Source organism: Pteronotus mesoamericanus, unplaced genomic scaffold (assembly GCF_021234165.1).
Source record: "Pteronotus mesoamericanus isolate MK-2021 breed Mesoamerican mustached bat unplaced genomic scaffold, CSHL_Meso_final contig_835, whole genome shotgun sequence".
Classification (NCBI taxonomy): domain Eukaryota; kingdom Metazoa; phylum Chordata; class Mammalia; order Chiroptera; family Mormoopidae; genus Pteronotus; species Pteronotus mesoamericanus.
Window position 1 is genome coordinate 233,841 of NW_026555266.1, and position 18,945 is coordinate 252,785.

General features: G+C 59.4%; 2 protein-coding genes across 2 annotated transcripts; one reads left to right on the plus strand and one right to left on the minus strand.

Annotated features, from left to right (window-relative positions):
- Positions 1-2,355: 2,355 nt before the first annotated feature.
- Positions 2,356-9,533, plus strand: TMEM259 (transmembrane protein 259). The gene is made up of 11 exons (XM_054585315.1): positions 2,356-2,734; positions 5,596-5,871; positions 6,475-6,574; positions 6,796-6,906; positions 7,124-7,246; positions 7,333-7,433; positions 7,514-7,571; positions 7,699-7,782; positions 7,892-8,024; positions 8,098-8,197; positions 8,285-9,533. The coding sequence occupies exons 1-11, from the start codon at positions 2,513-2,515 to the stop codon at positions 8,837-8,839; spliced, it is 1,863 nt and encodes a 620-aa protein (XP_054441290.1). The 5' UTR covers positions 2,356-2,512; the 3' UTR covers positions 8,840-9,533.
- A 181-nt stretch (positions 9,534-9,714) lies between these two features.
- GRIN3B (glutamate ionotropic receptor NMDA type subunit 3B) lies at positions 9,715-17,656 on the minus strand. The gene is made up of 9 exons (XM_054585331.1): positions 17,225-17,656; positions 14,855-15,447; positions 13,354-14,386; positions 11,341-11,486; positions 11,139-11,254; positions 10,866-11,017; positions 10,381-10,545; positions 10,246-10,304; positions 9,715-10,063 (listed from the first exon to the last, which is right to left on the minus strand). Exons 1-9 carry the CDS (start codon positions 17,654-17,656, stop codon positions 9,715-9,717), a joined length of 3,045 nt encoding a protein of 1,014 aa, XP_054441306.1.
- Positions 17,657-18,945: the final 1,289 nt, after the last annotated feature.

An 18,945-nucleotide genomic window follows, 5' to 3' on the forward strand; every position in this document is an offset into this window, starting at 1 on the left:
GGACCCAGGGCTTTGGGCGCCTCCTGGGAGCTTCAGACGCTCCCCTTGCTCTCTGCAGAGTCACTGTTTACTCCTGGACACTATGGTGGAAGAAGCATGATGCAGGAAAACAAAAAAAGTAACAATAATCTCAGCCTTTTAACTCAGGTCAGATTCTGCCATGTTTCTCCATTGCCCTCTCAACATAAGTGTTCTCCAGCGCCCCGTGCTCTGCTCAGGGCACAGGGGTCTTCTCCTTGCTCTGCCTCAGAGCCTTTGCTTCGGCTGTGCCCTCTGTCTGACATTCTTTCTACCTGGTTCCTTCACTATCCTCCTTCCAGCCCCTACTGGAGGGTCACCTGCTCGGTGTCCCCTCCACCAAGGCCCATGTAACTCTCAACCTGACCCAGCCCAGCTATCACCCAACGTTCCCCTCCCCTCCGGTCCACACACACATGCATAGCATCCTCCGAAATCCAGCCCAGCTTCTAACTTCCCTGTGGTCCCCAGAAGTGTGGCATGTTGCTCAGTCCTCCTTTATTTCTTGTGGTTTAGGTTTAGAACGGTCTATCCCAGCCTGTCCTTTTCCTGAGGGCGACTCTCCGAGGAGGCCAGGCAGTTGTCCAGTGGTTGGCTGCACGTTTTGGATGCATGATGAAGTCGCACTGGCATCATGGGTCCCGTGTATCTGTAATGTGAGAGTGAGCACTAGAATGCTGCAGCCTGGTACAGCAGCCGCCCACCACGTGTTGCTATTTCAATGTAACTTACATTGGTAAAAATTAACTAAGTTTAAAATTATGCTCCTTGGCCACCCTGGCCACATTTCCCTGCTCAGGAGCCCGTCCGGATGATGGATTGGGTATGGCTCAACATAACAGAGACCCACAGCGCCTGTCACAATGGGGCCGGAGTGCTCCCCAGGTCAAGGGGATGAAGTCAGCCTGTCTTCTCCATGGGAAAAGATGATGGTTTTTTTTTTTCCTCCCTTCGCAATTAACAAGTGATCAGTATGGGGCGGGGTGGGGGGGTGAGGGAGGGGAAGGGGGATGATCCATAATAATTTACAGAGTGTACTTTATTGAGCACCTACTGCATGTCAGGCCCCATGCAGAGCATTTTCTATGAAACAGGAAGAGACTGACTTCAGCCTCCTGACTGTGGTAGCACAGGTTTGGGTGTGTCTGTCCACTCAGGGTGTTGGGCTCCCAGGATTATGAAATCCAGCAGGCAGGTTTGAAAGGTTTCTCCTCAGCCTCTGCGTCACAGCTGAAGTCACATCCTTTCTTGACCAACCAATTCAATTCGGAACAGCCACCCCTACAATCTCCCATGCCCTGGCCTTTCTTCAGAGGCTCCCGTCTGCACCCCTCACACTGGGGCTCTCAGTATCAGCAACCAGGTCGCACACTGCCTTCTGTTCACGTATCTCCATGCTGGTTCCTAAGTTCTGTGAAAGCAGGCAATGGCCTGTGCGGCCACCACCGTGCCCCCAACGCACTGCATGGGCCCTGGGCATTGTATGCTCATTATCTTAGACCGTTTGCAGCAGACCTAGGGTTTCCATTGTCCTTCTACAGGACGGTTATTCGGAGTCCTCGTCCTATGCCTCCTGCCTCCTACTCCTGCCTTCCGCGCGTTAAATCCTCAGTGGGGCAGAAGCACCTGGCGTGTGTGTAGGCAGGGACCCAATGAATGCTGAACTAGGAGGAAAAAGTTAGGAACGCCTCCAAAGAGCGCGGAGGGGGGCAAAACTCGGCTCAGCTAAACCAGACTCTCCTCTCACGCAAGCGCATGGTCTATAACTGCCCGTCACCAGCCGGCGAAATTGCTGGCTCGGGGCGTGGTACCCCGCTAGAGGTCCGCCCAGTCGCCAACGTGTGCAATGAGGGGAAAGGCGGGGTACGCCAGCGCCCTATTACGTCAAGGGGTCCCTCCACTGAGGCCAAGGGGCCTTACGGGGCACCCAGGGGCCCCATGGCGTCACATGACACCGCGTGGAACCCGCAACGGTTTACGAAATGAGCACGAGCACCTCACCGCTTCCCCACGTATTTAAAGTCAAGCAACAAAATTACTTTACAGTCACAGCGACATAGCTTACGTTTCCGATTAGCCTCTCTTTCTATAGCTCCACCTCAAAGAACATCTCCTACCGTCGCGCTTACGTAAGATGTCTTGGACCACGTAAAACCGTCATATATATTTACTAGTTTTACTGTCCCAGCGCGTCCCAGCCGCAGGGCATTGTGGGGGCAATATGCAAAAACAGGGCAAACGAAGCCCCGCCCACGCCACAGCCCGGCGAGAGGGCGGGGGCCGACCGCCGGCTTCCCTACATTCCCCGCGGGCTCGGGAGGGCCGCTCTTGCCGGCGCTGCGCCTCGCTAGCGTCAGCAGGGCCGCGGAGGCGGAAGATGGCGGCGGTGGCGGCCCGGGCGCCGTGAGGAGCGCGGCGGCGGAGAGGGTGGCCGATGGCGGCCGGGAGACGCCCTCGGGGACCCGCGGGTCGTTAGGGCGCGACGCTGGGCGGCATGTCGGAACACGCGGCGCCCGGGGCCCCGGGGCCCGGGCCCAACGGCGGCGGCGGTCCTGCCCCCGCGCGCGGGCCCCGCATCCCCAACCTCAACCCCAACCCGCTCATCAACGTGCGCGACCGGCTCTTCCACGCGCTCTTCTTTAAGATGGCAGTCACCTACTCGCGGCTCTTCCCGCCCGCCTTCCGCCGTCTCTTCGAATTCTTCGTGTTGCTCAAGGTGACCGCTGCCCCGACCCCCCCGACCCTTGACCCCAGCGGCCGAATCCACCCGCAGACCTGCGACCTTTGACCCCAGTCCCGCCCAGAACAACCAGCCTCTAATCAGGAGGTCTAGACCCGATCCGATCTCTTGGGTACCCACCCCTTTTTTAGCCTGCTCTCCTGGCTCCTGACCCCCGGTTTAACACTTCACCCTCGGAATGGTGGGTGGCCCCTGATCCCGACTAAAGAAACTCCCAGCACTCTCCAGGCTGCACTCATGCTTGGCCCCACCATTCCTTTGGTGACCCACTTCCTCGGAGCCTGGGGCCTGGATCCTGCCTCTGATCGCCCCGGGACCTCCTTCCAGCCCTGTGTCCCCTATTATGCCGCGTGAGATCCTTATCCTTGGGAAGTCTCCCCTATCCTGCCATCTCTTGCCTGTCCTGGCCCAGGTCCCCGATCCTGGGCTTCCTAAAACTGGAAAGGATTGTAGGCTTACCCTTCCCTCTCAGGACACACCCCGGAACTACCTGCACTGGAGGTAGTTCCTCCACCACTTCCTTCTGCTTCCCCTTTTCTCGGGTCTGTTTCCCTCTTTGGGACCTTCTGCCAGCCCCCTACCCCAACTCTTTCTCCTCTGAGCCTTACAGGGAATGTGACCTAGCTGAGGTCATCTTTCCAGAGTTAGTGACAAAGTCAAAGCTATTACTGGTACTCATGTCTTAATGAGAGGTTGCACACAAGCCTCCTTCCCATGCACCCTCAGATGGCATGGAGGTTTCAATCATGAGTGCAACTTAGGAAGGACCAGCATTGATTTGGGTCCCTCAAGAAGAGGGCCGGCTCACTCAGGTGTGGGCCCAGAGCTTACTGGGCCCCAGGGTCCTGGGTTCTTAAGCAGAGGGCTGGTCCCAGTTGTTACCTGACATGGCTGAGGAAAGGGAGGAACAGGCATTTAGTTTCCTGTCAGAGTGCTGACAAGGGTGGGTTTGGGGTTTTTGACATTGCCAAGTGAGCTTCAGGTTCACTTCAGGACTGATGCTAGAGGTGGAGGTGCTTGGATTGCCAGCCAGCCCCAGGGCCTGGAGATTGGGGCTGGAGGCTCAGCATAGAGGCTTCAGGGTTAGCTGTCTGATTGCTTCCTGCTATACCTGTGGGTTCCAGGTGCCACCCCCCGCACTTCACAACTACCATCACTGGCTCAGTGGTCCCCAGACAGTATGTTGAGAACAGGGGTTGGGGTGCAGGCCTGTGGGAGGCTCCTCTGGCCTTCCACACTGCCTCACCTGGCCCCCTCCTCCCCAGCAGTGTTCTTCAGCGTCTGTCTGCTGAGACCTGAACGCTTGGGTGCTACAATTTCTTCTCCTGAGATCTTAGTAAGGACCTAATCTCCGTCCCCTTGCAGCGCTTTTGGCTACAAGCGAAAGAAATAGTTCCTATCAGCTCAAGAGAGTTCTTGGAGCTCATGCAACTGGGGAGTCTGGGGTGGGCTCCTACAGCTTCAGGCATGCAACGGTGTGCCCAGAGGCAAGGCCTCTGCCCATCCCTCTCAGGTCACAGCTACCATTGCCAGGCCAGGAGTGCTGGACTCATGGACCCATAGGGATGGGGTTCTAGTGGCCTTACTGGTGGCTGTGTGGCCACGGGCAACTCACCAACTCCCTGAGCATCAGTGTCCCTGTCAGAGGGCAGGGAGGGGCTTTGTGCTCTGTGCTCTTCCATGATCCAGGGTTCTCCAAGTTGTGGTTCTGGACTACATAGTCAATGAGTCCTGGAGAGCAGGTATTTGGTGCGGGAGCGTGTGGATGTGAGAGTGGTCATAGGCTGTGCTGGCCCAGCTGAGGGGTCACCCCAGTCTCTGGCTGAACAGTCCCTGGGGTCACTGGTTCCCTGGCACCCATGTTTTCCTAGGGATGTGGGCACTACATCAGGCCAGTTGGGCTCTTTCCCCAAGGGTGAAGCAGTAGGTAGGATGTATGGGGGTGAGGCCCTGGACATGTCCTTTAGACTAGGAAGGTGACACTTAGCCAATTGGGGCCCCCTGTGAAGCAAGTCAGTCAGACAGTGAGGTGGGCTCATGGAGAGGAGGGTGTTCTAAATAGACCACAGTGGAGGTCCCTTTTGATGCACTCACTTTGAGCCAGGCAGAAGGTTCTGTTGGTGATGTAGGGTAAGGTCCGCCCACCTCAGCTCATCGGATATTGGACTGCTTATTCTCTGTGGGGGGCTGTCCTGGTCTCTGGTGTGCTGAGCAGCATCCTCTGGCACTGTCCCCTCGATTCCAGGAGCATCCCCGGTGTACAACCACAGATGTCCCCAAACCTGACCTCAAGTTCCCTGGGAGCAGGAACACCCAGATGAAACCCCTGCTGTCCCCATTTTACTGATGGGGAGACTGCTTCAGGCAGAACGAGCTGGCCTGGGTTGGCTGTGTCTCTGCAGTTCTAGCTGGCCCTGCCATGGAGGGAAGGGTGCAGAGTGTGCCTGGCGGGTAAGGGAGGCTGTTTTTAGCTGGTGAGGTCAGGGGCATTTTGAGGACAAGACAGAGTGTGAGGCAGCTGGGCAGGCCTCCTGGGGACATTGGGAACCAAGCAGGTGGCCCAGGGGTGGTGGCACCTGGGCTGGGCCTCTCAGGAGGCGAGAGGTTAGTTGGTCTCTCCCAGGGTGGGGGTCCCACATACGCACAAGAGTGCCTCCTCCTGGCTCACACAGAGCAGGGTGGTCAGGATTTTGGATCGGTGGCATCCCCAGGATTTATGCTGCCAGGAGGGGCCAGAGTGGGTTTAGGGTTTAGGGAACCTCAGAGCCCTGGGGTTCTTCTCTTCCTTTCCCACAAAGCTCAGGCCTCACTGTCTGGGTGGGTCCCCTTGCCCCCAGGCCCTGTTTGTGCTCTTTGTCCTTGCCTATATCCACATCGTCTTCTCCCGATCACCTATCAACTGCCTGGAGCACGTGCGTGACAAGTGGCCACGAGAGGGTGTCCTACGCGTGGAGGTACAGCAGAACTCGAGTCGTGCGCCCGTCTTCCTGCAATTCTGTGACGGTGGTCACAGCAGTTTCCCCGGCCTGGCAGCAGTGCCTGGTGGCCTAGAGCTGGAAGAAGAGGAGGAGGAGGAGCTGACCATGGAGATGTTTGGGAACCGCTCCATCCAGGTGATCTGGCCAAGTGCATGTGCAGGAGGACATTGCTGATGGGGAAGCTCTGGATCTTGCGGGGTCTGGCACTTGTGTGGCCTTGGAGCAGGATGGAGGGCTATGTGAGGCAGACTGCCACCTGAAAGGGACTGGTCTTGGTCTGGGAGTGCCAAGGAGGTCTCCAGAGGGTCTGGGCTGAGAACTCTAGCATTCCTGGCCATTACGGATGGTGCAGCTGCCCGTGGGGGGGGGGGGGGGTGGGGCCCACAGCCTGCAGGGAGGGACACGCTTGTGCAGTCAAAGACTAGGGTCCCATGGGTAAGAGAGCCAGTGCAGATGAAGTATTGTAACAGACCTTGCCCAGGTGGTCTCACCACCAACTTTGGGGCACAGACCACTCACCTGGAGAGAGTCAGGAGCTTCATGTTGGAGGAGGGGTTTTTGGTGGGATGCTGGTCGGAGGCCCTCCAGCCCCATAAGTGGAGGACATTCGGGCAGAGGCTAGAGGTCACAGCGGCCAGGGGCAGAGTGCATCTCCTTTCAGGTGGCAGGAGAAGGGCCTCTGGGCCAGCCCTCCAGTGCCAAGGGCCCACTGACACCCTGCCTCCTGGTGACCCACAGTTTGAGCTGGACATTGAGCCCAAGGTGTTCAAGCCACCCAGTGGCCCCGAGGCCCTGAATGATAGCCGGGAGTTCCCTTTCCCTGAGACACCCTCGAAAGGTACGTGCTGCCAAGGTGTCAGGTGGAGTCACCTGGGCAGGGGGGCAGAGGTCACACTCCTGGACAGGGAGAATGGCCACTCCTAGCCTCCATTTCCGCATCTGTCAGCAGCATGTGAGGCCAATGGAAGTGGTCACTTCCCCTCTCAGAGCCCCTCATCTGAAGGTGGGAGGCGGGATTGGCCAGGGCTTTGCAGGCTAACAGGCCATGTCCACCCACAGTGTGGCCACAGGATGAGTACATTGTGGAGTACTCCCTGGAATACGGCTTCCTGCGCCTGTCGCAGGCCACACGACAGAGGCTGAGCATCCCGGTCATGGTGGTCACCCTGGGTAAGTCACCCTGAGAGAGTGCCAGGGTGGGGGGCGACTCAGAAGCTCTCAGGACAGGTGTGGGGGACATCCCTGCTCCCGCTACAGAAAGCTATCCCCTGTCCCCCTGTTTCATTGGACCATCCCCCAGGGCCTGACAGTCATAGCTGCCTGGGTTCGGTGGGCGGGCACTGGTGGGGACCTTACCAGGTGCACCCCATTGGTATGCCACCTGCAGACCCCACACGGGACCAGTGCTTTGGCGACCGCTTCAGCCGCCTGCTGCTGGCCGAGTTCCTGGGCTACGATGATATCCTCATGTCCAGCGTGAAGGGCCTGGCCGAAAACGAGGAGAATAAGGGTGCAAACGGGACCAGGGGAGGGTGGAGGGTGGCGGTGGGCAGGGGCTGGAGGCCAGGCAGTGGTGCTCACAGCCTCCCTGAACAGGCTTCCTGCGGAATGTGGTGTCAGGCGAGCACTACCGATTTGTGAGCATGTGGATGGCCCGAGCATCCTATCTGGCTGCCTTCGTCATCATGGTCATCTTTGTGAGTGTTCTGAGGCTGGGTGAGGCGGAGGATGTGGGGGCAGGTGGCCCTTCCTCAGCCTCATGCGCCTTCACTTACAGACCCTAAGCGTGTCCATGCTGCTCCGCTACTCCCATCACCAGATTTTTGTCTTCATTGGTGAGTCTCCCCGCCAGGTAGCGGGAGAAAGGTGGGGTCAGCCCCAGGCCCCCATGGCCCCCTGCCCACCCCCCTCCCCCACGGGGCACCTCACCTGGTCTGCCCGCCCACCACCCTCTGCCCGCAGTGGACCTGCTGCAGATGCTGGAGATGAACATGGCCATCGCCTTCCCTGCAGCGCCCCTGCTGACCGTCATCCTGGCCCTTGTGGGTGAGGACCCCTCTGCCCACCCTTCTGCCTCCCCACCCAGACACCCACACCCACCTCCCGTCCATCCCCCGCCTTCCCGCCACCCGCCGCAACTGACGGCCTCCTGCAGGGATGGAGGCCATCATGTCGGAGTTCTTCAATGACACCACCACCGCCTTCTACATCATCCTCATCGTGTGGCTAGCTGACCAGTATGATGCCATTTGCTGCCACACCAACACCAGCAAGAGGCACTGGCTGCGGTGAGTGCTGCAGGGGTCCAGGTGGGGTTGGGGTGGAGTCTGGATTGGTGTCGCCTCACTGTGCTCCCTGCAGGTTCTTCTACCTGTACCACTTTGCCTTCTACGCCTACCACTATCGCTTCAACGGGCAGTACAGCAGCCTGGCCCTTGTCACTTCTTGGCTCTTCATCCAGGTGAGGGGCCCCGCCTATTCCCCAAGGTCCAGCCTGTGGGAGCTTTGGCGCTGTGCTGGGCCTGACCCACCCGCACTGTGCCTCTAGCATTCCATGATCTACTTCTTCCACCACTATGAGTTGCCCGCCATCCTGCAGCAGATCCGTATCCAGGAGATGCTGCTACAGACACCGCCTCTGGGCCCCGGCACCCCCACAGCACTACCGGACGACCTCAACAACAATGGGGGCACCCCGGCCACTGCCCCTGACCCTACCAGCCAGCCCCCGACCCTGGACCCTGGCTCTCTGGGAGCTGGTGGGGTCCCCAGGCCCGTGGTTGAAGCACCCAGCTCTTTGGTGGCTGCGGCAGCCTCAGTGGCTGCCGCAGCCAGTAGTGACCTGGGCTGGATGGCAGAGACAGCTGCCATCATCACAGACGCCTCTTTCCTTTCCGGCCTGAGCGCCTCCCTCCTGGAACGGAGGGCAGCCAGCCCCCTGAGCCCAGGTGGGGCGTTCCCTCAGGGCATCCAAGCCCCCCAGGACAGTACCCCCCCAAATGACTCCCCAGCACCTGACACAGCCCCCCTGGCTGCTGGGGTGCATGGGCCCAGCCCTGAGTCCCCAGCCCCAGCAGATGAACCTTTGGAGATTGGCTCCTAAGTCCTGGGCAGCTGAGTGCCTGTCCCTGGCTGCCCAGGCCATCTGGGTGTGACCTGACTGGGGGGGGTCCTTGGGAGTCAGGGAGGCTGTCCCCAGTGTGTCTGGGACTGCCCAGTCGGCCTTGTGTTGGGGTCCATCTGGTTTGCCCAGGGGTGGGCTCCTCTCCCCCAGACACGGGTCCTGCCTGCAGCCTGTCCTTGTCACATTTGTGTGGGCCCCCTCGGCTAGTGAATCTAGGCAGGCTGATGAACTGGGTCAGGAAAGTGGGGGTGGGGGGTGTCCTCCATGGAAGGCTCTGGAAGGGGTTGGTGAATGGTTGGAGCAAGCTGTACTTAGGGGCAGAGCCTAGCAGGTCTCTGAGCCAGGTGAACACTGGTGGGGGACAGCCCTCGCTGTCCAGGCCGCTCAGCTGGTGCTCCGTTGTGCGCAGTGCCTTTTCCATGGCCCCTGCCCCCATGTGTGCGTGCCAGGGCTGGGGTATTGGCACAGGGACATGGTGTGCGGGCGCCAGCTGTCAAAGACAGCACCCAGGCGCTAGGGCCCAGCCTTGCTCCTGCGGAGAGGGCCAGCGGCCCAACAGCCCAACCAAGTCACTCGGTGAGGACTGCAGAGCGCTCATTCCATTCTATTTAATTGCAGTGTACAAAATTGTGTTTGTATATAGAATAAACTGTCTGCTGACAGCAACCGGCTAGTGTCTGCATGAGCCAGGTGCTGAGATTAGTTTCTGCAGGGTCTGCCCTCATGCAAAGCCAGATCAGTCGGGTGTGGTGGGATGGGGCCACCTTCCACAGAAGCAGTAGGTGGAAACCTCAGCAGGAGAGGAGGTCCCCTGGCATTTCCTTACAGGCTTGGAGCAGGCATAGTGGCCCATCTCAGGTGCCACCTGGGAGCTGGGCCAGGAGCTCCCTGCGCCGCACCAGTGCGTGGTGGAGCCTTGCACGTACACCCGCAATGTGGCGTTCCAGTTCCTCCAGCTCCCCTGGGCATGGGGCACCTGTGGACAATGTGGTGGGTGGCTGGCCATTGGAGCAGAGCCAGACAGGACCCTCAGGTGGCCTGGTCCCCTCCACATTCATGTCTGCTACTGATGCAGCAGTGGCCACAGTGGGCTCCAGCAGGAAGCGCACATGACGCTCCCTCACCATGGTCTGGTACACCCGTGTCCAGTTGCCCTGGCCTGCTGGGGCAGTCGGTGTGTCCTGCTGTTGCTTCACCAGACCCCTGTGGACAGAGAATGGATGGGGCTAGACTAGTGTGCCCTGAGAAACGGGTAGGCCCACTTTCTTCTCTAGGGTCAGGGTCCTTGGAGGCTGTGGGCAGTAGGGGGCATGGTCTGACTAGTACAGCTCTGGAGTGGGAGTGGGCCTGCAGGCAGGGGTGTGAACAACCCCAGAGCCCCTTACCTTGGCTCAGGCTCCTTCTGCCTGTCCAGCGGTTCTGTGTTGAGGGCGCGGTGGATTCTCTGTGAGCAAGATGGAGACTGGGTTGGGTCAGATTGGGAAACGACCATGCCCACCACCCCCGTGCCATCTCCTCACCTGGCTTGTGTGCAGCCAGTACTGCAACCTGTTGCTCCTCCGGATGCATGGTAGTGCCAGGTGGTAGAAGATGTGCTCCCCCAGGGAGCTGAGCAGGGCACTACCCAGGCCCAAGCAGAGCAGCACAAAGAGGCCTGAGAAGTGGTAGATGCCCATCTGCAGGGTCTACAAAGGGTGGCAACACAGGCACAAGCCCTCATGGTCATGGCAGACCCTTGGGGAACCCTGGCCTGGGGGACACAGAGGTTGGGCCAGAGCCATGGGGCAGTGCAATTAGATTGAGAAGGTAGGGCTCCATCTTCTAGAGCAAGGTTTCAAGCAGGAGAGGGCACTGGAGTTGAGGTTTTGTAGGATGAAAAGCAGACACAAAAGCAGACAAATGCATGTTTTGCGTATCAGCAGGGGATTGGCCACCTCAGTTGAAGCTCCCACAGGCTCAGGGCCCCAACACCTACCCCCACCCTGTATCCCAGGCCCTGTCCTACCTCTGTGACAGCAAATACCCGCTTCCCACAAGGCACCATCTTGTACCATTTGTCATGCAGCAGGTCGATGAAGCCTGAGGACTTGTAGCGGCTGATGAACTTAGACAGGTTGGAGGTGAGTGGCGAGTTCTGAGGGAGTCCAATGCCGTAACCTGGGGAAAGCCAGGAATTAGGTTGGGACCAGGCTGGAGGAAGCCCTGGGAAGCTGTGCCCACCTTGAGCCTGCAGTGGTTCCCTGCTGCTCCAGGATCAGTGGTCTCAGAGGCCCCTCACCCTCAATGGCGAAGGGCTTGCCCACGGTCAGCAGTTTGCAGTCAGCATCAATGGAGACCTCATAGTCCAGGAGTGACTTGTCCATGATGAAAGCATTGAGCTTGGGGGGGTCGCTCCTTTGGGGACACAGACGGGGTGAGTACCTGCCCAGGTGGGCCCCTCCCCACCCTGCCCCTCGTGCTGCTCTATGTGTGGGCCTCACGTGAGCATGGCGACACCATGGGGTGTGGTGGGCACGCTGTGTCTCCGCATGTGCGCGTGCATCTCGGGAAAGCTCTTCTTGATGTAGGCCTCAGCGCTGCTCTCCCACACAGTGCCAAAGCGGAAGCCCTGGGATGGGCGGTGCAGCTGCGGGCCAGCGTCTGGTCAGCCCCAGGCTGCCCCCATGCCCTCACCTGCTCCCTGCCCAACTCTGCTCTGACCCCCAGCCCAGGCCCAATGTTCTCAGCCAGTGTCGTCCCTCCTGCATGACACAGGGCCAGGTCATTCTCTGTGGGGACCATCTCAGGCGCTGCAGGTGTAGAGCTACATCCCTGACCCCGTCCTTGCAATTCCAAGAGCAACTCCAGTGTGATAAGCACAAATGTCCCCATACATGGCCTCGTGTCCCCTATGGGCAGAATTGCCCAAATAAAACTCACTGTTCTAAGTACCCAAACATCCATCTCCACACACCTGGCCCTGAACTCGACTCTGCCTCCTCCCACCGCCTCCTCCACGTCTCCCCGTTCTCCCTGCTCTGATCCCACGTTCTGTCCTGCACATCCTGGGGTCAGCTCTGCCTTCTGAACAACCATAACCAGCCTAATGCTTACCCCCTCTGCAGGCCCCCCATGCCCGCCACCATCCCCGCTGGACCAGCATAGTCTCCTCGCCCTGATCACACCACCACCCACGGTCTGTGCAAACTCCTACTAAATGAGTGTGTGGCTGCTCCCCATGGGACTATAGCACCACCAAAAGCCACACCAGACAGACTGAGCCTCCTAAAACTTTGTGGTGATGGATGATGAAAACACTGTGCTGTTCTCTGTGGCTGTTGCGCACTTGTATTTAATTAATTTTTGAAGTGGCCACACCCGAGTGGCTAGTGCATCACACAGCACAGTGTCTAGGTTTTATTATCAATTTACAAAGGACAAGGGGACTGGGAAGCAGCATGACAAGCTGAACACCCCTCAGGGAACACAATCACCAAGATTCAAACAGTTGGAGACGCCATGGGGTAAAAATAAACCCCAACAATTTCTTTAACAAACACACGCTAGGGAAGAAAAGGAAGGAGAGAAAACCCAGAGCTGAGAGCCAACAGATTTCTACCATCTGCAATGTCTGGGCATTTAGGCTCCAGAGTCATACCCGGGGGGGTGGGGGGGGATGGCGGGGAGAGGCAACTGGGAAAAGAGGCCTTATGTTTGTCAAAGCTCCAAGTATTTATGGTGAAATGACACAAGGTCTGGGATTTGCTTCATAATAACCAGTGGCTGAGGTTGGTGATGGATGAAAGTGGCCAGCAGTTGATTTTGGAGACAATGGGTTCATTCATGTTCTTTGCTCCTCACTTAGGGATATGCAAAATTTTTAGTAAAAAAGAAGACTATGTAGACTGGGGCATGCCCCTGCTCTGCCCACAGCCCTCCGGGGCTCCCAGGAGAAGTTTCGTCTCAGAGGGTCCTATCCCCACAGGCCCTGCATGACCTGGCCCCTCTGCGCTGACCGCACCTCCTCCCTCCTTCCCTCGCTCCCTCCCTCCCTCTGCTCCAGCCACAAGGGCCTCCTCACTGTTACTCCAACACCCCAATACCACCAGGTGAGTTCCTGCCCCAGGGCCTTTGCACAGGAGCTGTGCCCTCTCCTCTTTGATGTCTGCATAAAAGTCCATCACATGTCACCCCCTCCCACAGAAATTCCTGACCCCCATTAGAGAAAATGCCCCTGCCATTATTCCTGTGTCCCCACTCCACCTTATTTTTGTCCCTGGCACTTTATCACCATCTCACACTCCATTTGTTTTGTTGCTCTATCTTGATTTCTGCAATGTCTCCCCCAAGGATGGGGATCTTTGCCTATTTTGTCCTTGCTGGATCCCCAGTGCCTGGCACACCATAGGTGCTCAACAAATGTTTACATGAGTGGATGGTCACATGTGGCTGGGTCTCGGGATGGGCAGTAAGCAATCTTCCCATTCCGGCCCCCATTCCCCACAGCCACCCACCTTGGGGTCATGAATTCCCGACAGCTCCTCAAAAGTCTTGTCCCCGACCATGACTGCAGCCAGGTTGGCCGTGTAGCTGGACAGCACTAGCAGGCAGAAGATGGCCCACAGGTTCATGAGCAGACGCCCCGTGGGGCACTTGGGCGTCTTGCTGGACACTGTGCGTCCAAACAAGATGGCGTAGCAGAGATTGAGGGCTGAAGAATAGGAGAAAACAGTGCCGCGGTTCCGCCCACGGGGTGTGAGACCATAGGGACTGCGCCACTCATAGAGCGTGAGGAAGAGCGCGGTGAGGTGCAGGGCGGCGAAGATGCCCAGCCACATGGACCAGTGCAGCGGCCACATGAAGGCGCCAAGGGGTGAGGCCGTGTCCCGTGCCCGTACCATGATGCCCAGGCTAGTGGAGAAGAAGGGGCTGCTGAAGTCCACCACTTTCGAACGGGCCGAGTTGATGCTGAAGCTGGTGACTGCCATGTGGGCCCTGCCAGCCAGCAGGTCACCCACCAGGCCGGTCCAGCGGCCATCCCTCAGGGCGCCATACTTGCCATCACCCACAATGTACAGCTCAAAGTCAAAGGGTGTGTCCTCTGCCAGGCGCTCCAGCAGGTCAATGCAGTAGCCATAGCAACACTTGCGAAGGGCACGGGGCACTGAGCCATTGGCCAGGGAAGAAAACAGAGCATCCAGGGTGGCTGAGTCGTTGGTACCAGGGGCCAGGCACAGCTGTCCTGCTGGGCATTGCCCATCCTCGTCTGACTCTCGGGCAAACACAAATGGGTGCTCTACCAGCGTCACCACGCGCAGCTTGGGCCGGGCTCGGGCACCCATTGGGGGTGGGGGCTGCACAGCAGCACCCCCTGGTTCCAACTCCAGTTGCCCATCCTGCCAGCTGCCCAGCGTGGTCCAGGCTGGGGTGCCCAGTGGGTCCTGGCGCAGGCTCCACACCCGGAAGTGCCGGGACATGTATACCTGGGAGGAGCTGGTCACCCACACTGGCCCTGTGCGACCCTGGAAGGACGTGTTGCCCAGGAACCTGGCAGAAGGTGGGGGCAAGCAGGCATCAGGCAACGGGAGCCCCCCAGAAAAGCTCAGACCCTGCCCTCTTCTCTCAGCACACACTGGGGACCACAGTGGATGCTGTCATGTCCCCCCATACCAGATCTTTTCACCAGCAGGGGCTTGAAGTCAATGACTAACCACCCAGTTTGAACCCCTAGATAGGACCCCCTGGCTCTGAGGTACTGTCCACCCTCCGGAGCTGCCTGGCAGGCAGAGACGTGCCTGCCGACCTCTCCCGCTCCTTCCCTGCTGCTCCGACACTGCCAAGTAAGCCCTTCACCAGAATCCCTGTGTTATGTTCTGCTTCCACCAAGACAGGGACAAAGCCTCCCTCTCAGGAGGCCACAGTGCCTGACATACACCAAGTGCACAATAATGTTACTCCAGGCAGAGGGACCTCCATGTGGAAGCTACACACCCTTTCCACCGGGTCCCCACTCACCGTGCCAAGAAGTGGCCTGAGGACTTGGGCTTGGTTGGCTGCAGGTCATTGCAGTTGATGGTGGTGGGAAGAAGGGTGAGCTCTGGCTGCACGTGCGCCGCGCTGCCCAGTGCCTGTGCCACCAGTTCCACTGCGTCATGGATAGCAGCCTCCAATGGGGGTCGAGCCACCTCGCCCAGCGCCAGCAGCCCAGGTGGCAGGCCCTCAGTGGGCAGCGCTTCAGCGGGCAGTGGTGTGCCCAGCAGCCAGCGGGGTCCAGGGGGCCCAGCCTCCAGCACCTGACGGGCGCGGGCCATGTCACAGCCAAGGAGCACGGCCACAGGTACCTGGGCTGAGCCCCCTGCCAGTGCTCCCAGCAGCGAAAGGCGGGCCTGCAACCCTACATCACGGGTGTCTGGCCGGCTTAGGTCCAGCACAAGCTTTGGGGCCCTGCCAGCCTGGCTTGTCCAGAGGGCCACCAGGCCACCAGGGTCCCGCATGCGACAGAGCACCAGGCCAACGTCCTCCCAGGCATGGGCCTGCAGCACAGACACCAGCACCTCAAGCAACGTTTCCAGGGGACTGGCCCAGTCCAACTGTAGGTGGAAAGGGTTCTGGGAAGGGGGTGGTCACAGTTAGTGCTGATGAACACCCATCAGTAGGTATTCAAAAAAACAAATGATAACTGGACCTTGTACCTGCCTCCTCCCAGCCTACCCCTGCTCTAAACCCTTCTGTGGTTCCCCACAGCCATCAGCACAAAGCCCAGCCTCCCTGGTAGCACCCCACTTTGAGGATTTTTGCATGCGCCAGTCCCCATCTGGAATACCTTTCTCCCTCTAGTCCAGTCAACTCCTACACATTCTTCAGAACTCAGCCCCATTGCCCCCTCCTCTATTTAGACACCCCCCCGCCGCCGCCGCCCCACGCAGAACCTTGGTTTGCTGTCTGCATTCTCCCAGTCTTGAATTCCTCATTCACCACAGTCCTGACCTCACCCACCTCTTCTGTCTAGGAACACCTCAAGGGCCCAAGACTGGGGGTCTGTGATCACAAACTGGCTGATGCCCTCATGCTCTGAGCCATGCCAAAGTGCTTCTTCTTAGGACCTTTCCAACACATCACTGCCCCTGAGCCAGGAAACCCAGGAGCTGAGGGGTCCCTCTGTGCCCAGTGGCACTCATAAAGTTCTCCTGGATTTGCTCAACCTGTAAAGGAGGGAAGACTCTGCCAGACACTTAAGGTGGGCAGGACGTTGCCTGCATGAGCACGGAGTGCCCAGTGCTGGGCGACCTGTTCGGCCCTGCTACTCAGTCCTCACAAAAATCCGACGGCGCTAACTGCAGGGCGCAGTTCTTGGAGGCGGCAGCAGAGAGCGCCAAAAGCCTGGGTTTGGGTCCTGTATCTCCCACCGGGAGGCAGGGGGACGGAAAAGGGGCCTCAGCACAGCGACAGCAGGGTGATGGGACCCTGGGCCTCCTCCAGGGCCAGAGTCTCGCCTCCTAGGGAGAAGAAGGCCTGGAGGGGGTTTCAAGGTGGATTTGGAGGGAGGGAGGGAGGAAGGCTCCCATCAGCCGCATGTCCCATGCGGGGCCCCTGCCTGCTGGCCCTGGGAGGCTGGGGGGCGGGTTCTTTCCAAGCGGCACAACAGGGTCCTCAGAGCCTTGCCTGTCACCCTTCTCTCCTTCTTATCTCATTTTCTATTTTCGTCCCAAATCCGGACCTGGAGTGGGGTGGGGGTGGGGTAAATCTAGAAGAAAAAAATAAACTCCAAAGACGTGGAGGGGGTGAAAAGGAGGATGGAGGAAAGGCTTTGGAGAGACAGAGTGACCTGGGGGTCCAAGAACAAACGGGGAGCAAATAAGGAGCCCCGCTTTCCTTTCCCAGACCCGCGGTCCTGAGCGGTGGGAACCGGGAGGAGCTCTCGGATCGAGAGGGGCCACTCGCAACGAGTGGGATGGGTTCTGGGCCGCAAGGGGGAAGGACCGCGGTGGCGGGACTCCGCAACCAAGGCCCAGGGAAGGGATCTGCACCGGAGTGCCGCGTCCCAAACAGAGCATCCTGAGGATTCCGCCATCCGGGGGGTCCAGAGACGTCCCGCGGTGTCCCGGAACCGTGGGTCCAGGGCTCTAGGTCCCTGAGACCCTGGGCCCTTGCCTCCGGTTCCCGTGTTCTGGGAGCATCTGGAGTCCAAGGGCCCAGGTCCCGCGAACTCTGGGGCCTCCGTCATCCGGACTCCTGGGCATCCCCGGGGCTCCTGCATCCGAGGTCTAGAAGTCCGTTCCCGTGCGCCCCCGGGACCCCAGGTCCCCACATCCCAGGATCGCCCCAGGGCCTCCCTGATCGGCACCCCTGCTCCCCGCACGTCCTGACTTCCACCGTCGCGCGTACCGGGGCGCCGAGGGGCGCGCGTGCCTCCAGCCGCAGCAGGCTGAGCACCGGGGTCTCGGTGGCAGCCGCCAGGAAGTGCAGCTGCAGCAGCTCGGGCCGTGCCTCGGGGAAGGCGAGCACGGCAACCACGCCCGGCGCCGCCAGCGTTTGGCACAGGCCACGGGCCAGCGAGGCGGGGTCGCGGGCGGGGGGCGCGGTCGCCACCAGCTCCAAGCTCAGGTTGTGCGGTAGCCGCGGCGCCAGGACAGCCCGGGCCAGGGCGGCGCGGACGCGGGCGCGGGCGGCGGGCGCGCGGGGCAGGAGGGCGCCCAGGCGTACGGAGCCCCCTAGGCGCGCCAGGACGCCGCAGGGCTGCGGGTGGCCTCCGGCGGGCAGGGGCCCCGGCGCCAACGCCAGCGCCAGGCCGAGCCACAGTGCCCGCACAAACTCCATCCCAAAGTTACCGGCAGGTGCCGTGTCGCGGAACCGCTGGTGCCACGCGCGGGAGGCGGGATCCCGGCCGCCCCAAGCCACGCCCTTCCCGCCTTCCCGGGTGTGCACATCCCTCCCTGCCTGGCCCCACCGTCCTGGCGCCCGCCCTGGCCTCTGACCCCCCGCTCCCCCATGCCAGCGACCTACTAGGGAAGAGTGGGACCCACTCCTCAGGACGGGAAACAGAGGCTCCAATGGCCACAGTGCACAGGGACTGGACATAACCACTGCTCTTTCCCTTTCTGTGCCAGGGAGGAAACTGAGGCTTGACACCAGGGAGAGATTTTGGTCAAACACTGTCGCTACACTCACTCCCGTTCCACTCCAGGATCCCCTCTCCAGCCTGGGAATGTGGTCCATTGTTCAGTCAGCGAAACTGAAGCCCAGAAGAGTCAGGATTTGCCTCCACGGTCACAGAGCAGCACCTCCCACCTCCATCGGAGTGTGTCCTAACAGCGTGGGCACCCTGGGGAAACTGAGGCAGGTGTGTCCGGTGGGAATATGAATAGATCTCTGTCCTCTAGCTGTGGGCAAGCAACTTAGAGAATTCCCCTGCACCTTTCAAGACCCAGTGCCAAATGCCACTGCCTTAAAAAATGTTCCCTGCTTGTCACCCAGAGAAATGCAGAACACCCCCACCTCATTTAAGCTCACTCTGCCCACCTTAACCATTGTACGCTGCCATCTCATTGCTTGAGTAATTGCTCAGGCAAGGACATTTGGTTACATCACTGTCCACTGCTCCAGCACTTTCTGTAGCTCCCTGCCACCTTCCAATTCCCAAGCCTTCCTGTCATCTCTGGGCCTCCCCACCTCAAATGACCCACGGTGACTGTGGTCCTGGCACACGCTTAATAAGCGATGGCCGAATCGGGGCCAGCAGCATCCGGCACAGCTCTTATCCTATACTCCCCAGGGAGGCTGTGGGTAGAAGACTGAGAAAATGGGGGTGTCTCCCAGACCCCTCCAGGTGCGGGGCAATCTCCTGACATGGACCATTCCAGCTTTAAAGAATAAATTCACACTTGGTTGATTTTTCTCATACCAAAACAAACCCTTGGAAGCCAGTGTTAGAAGGGCAGAAAAATGTGCCAACCATTAATAAGGACTGAAACGACTGTAATGAGGGCCGAGTTCCAGGTGGCAATGAGGCTACTGCATCCAGTCACTGGCTAGGCATCTTAGGACAAGGAGAATCCCCAGGGGTCCTGGATTCTGGTCCCCTCCCTGCCGGAGACCACAGCCATGCC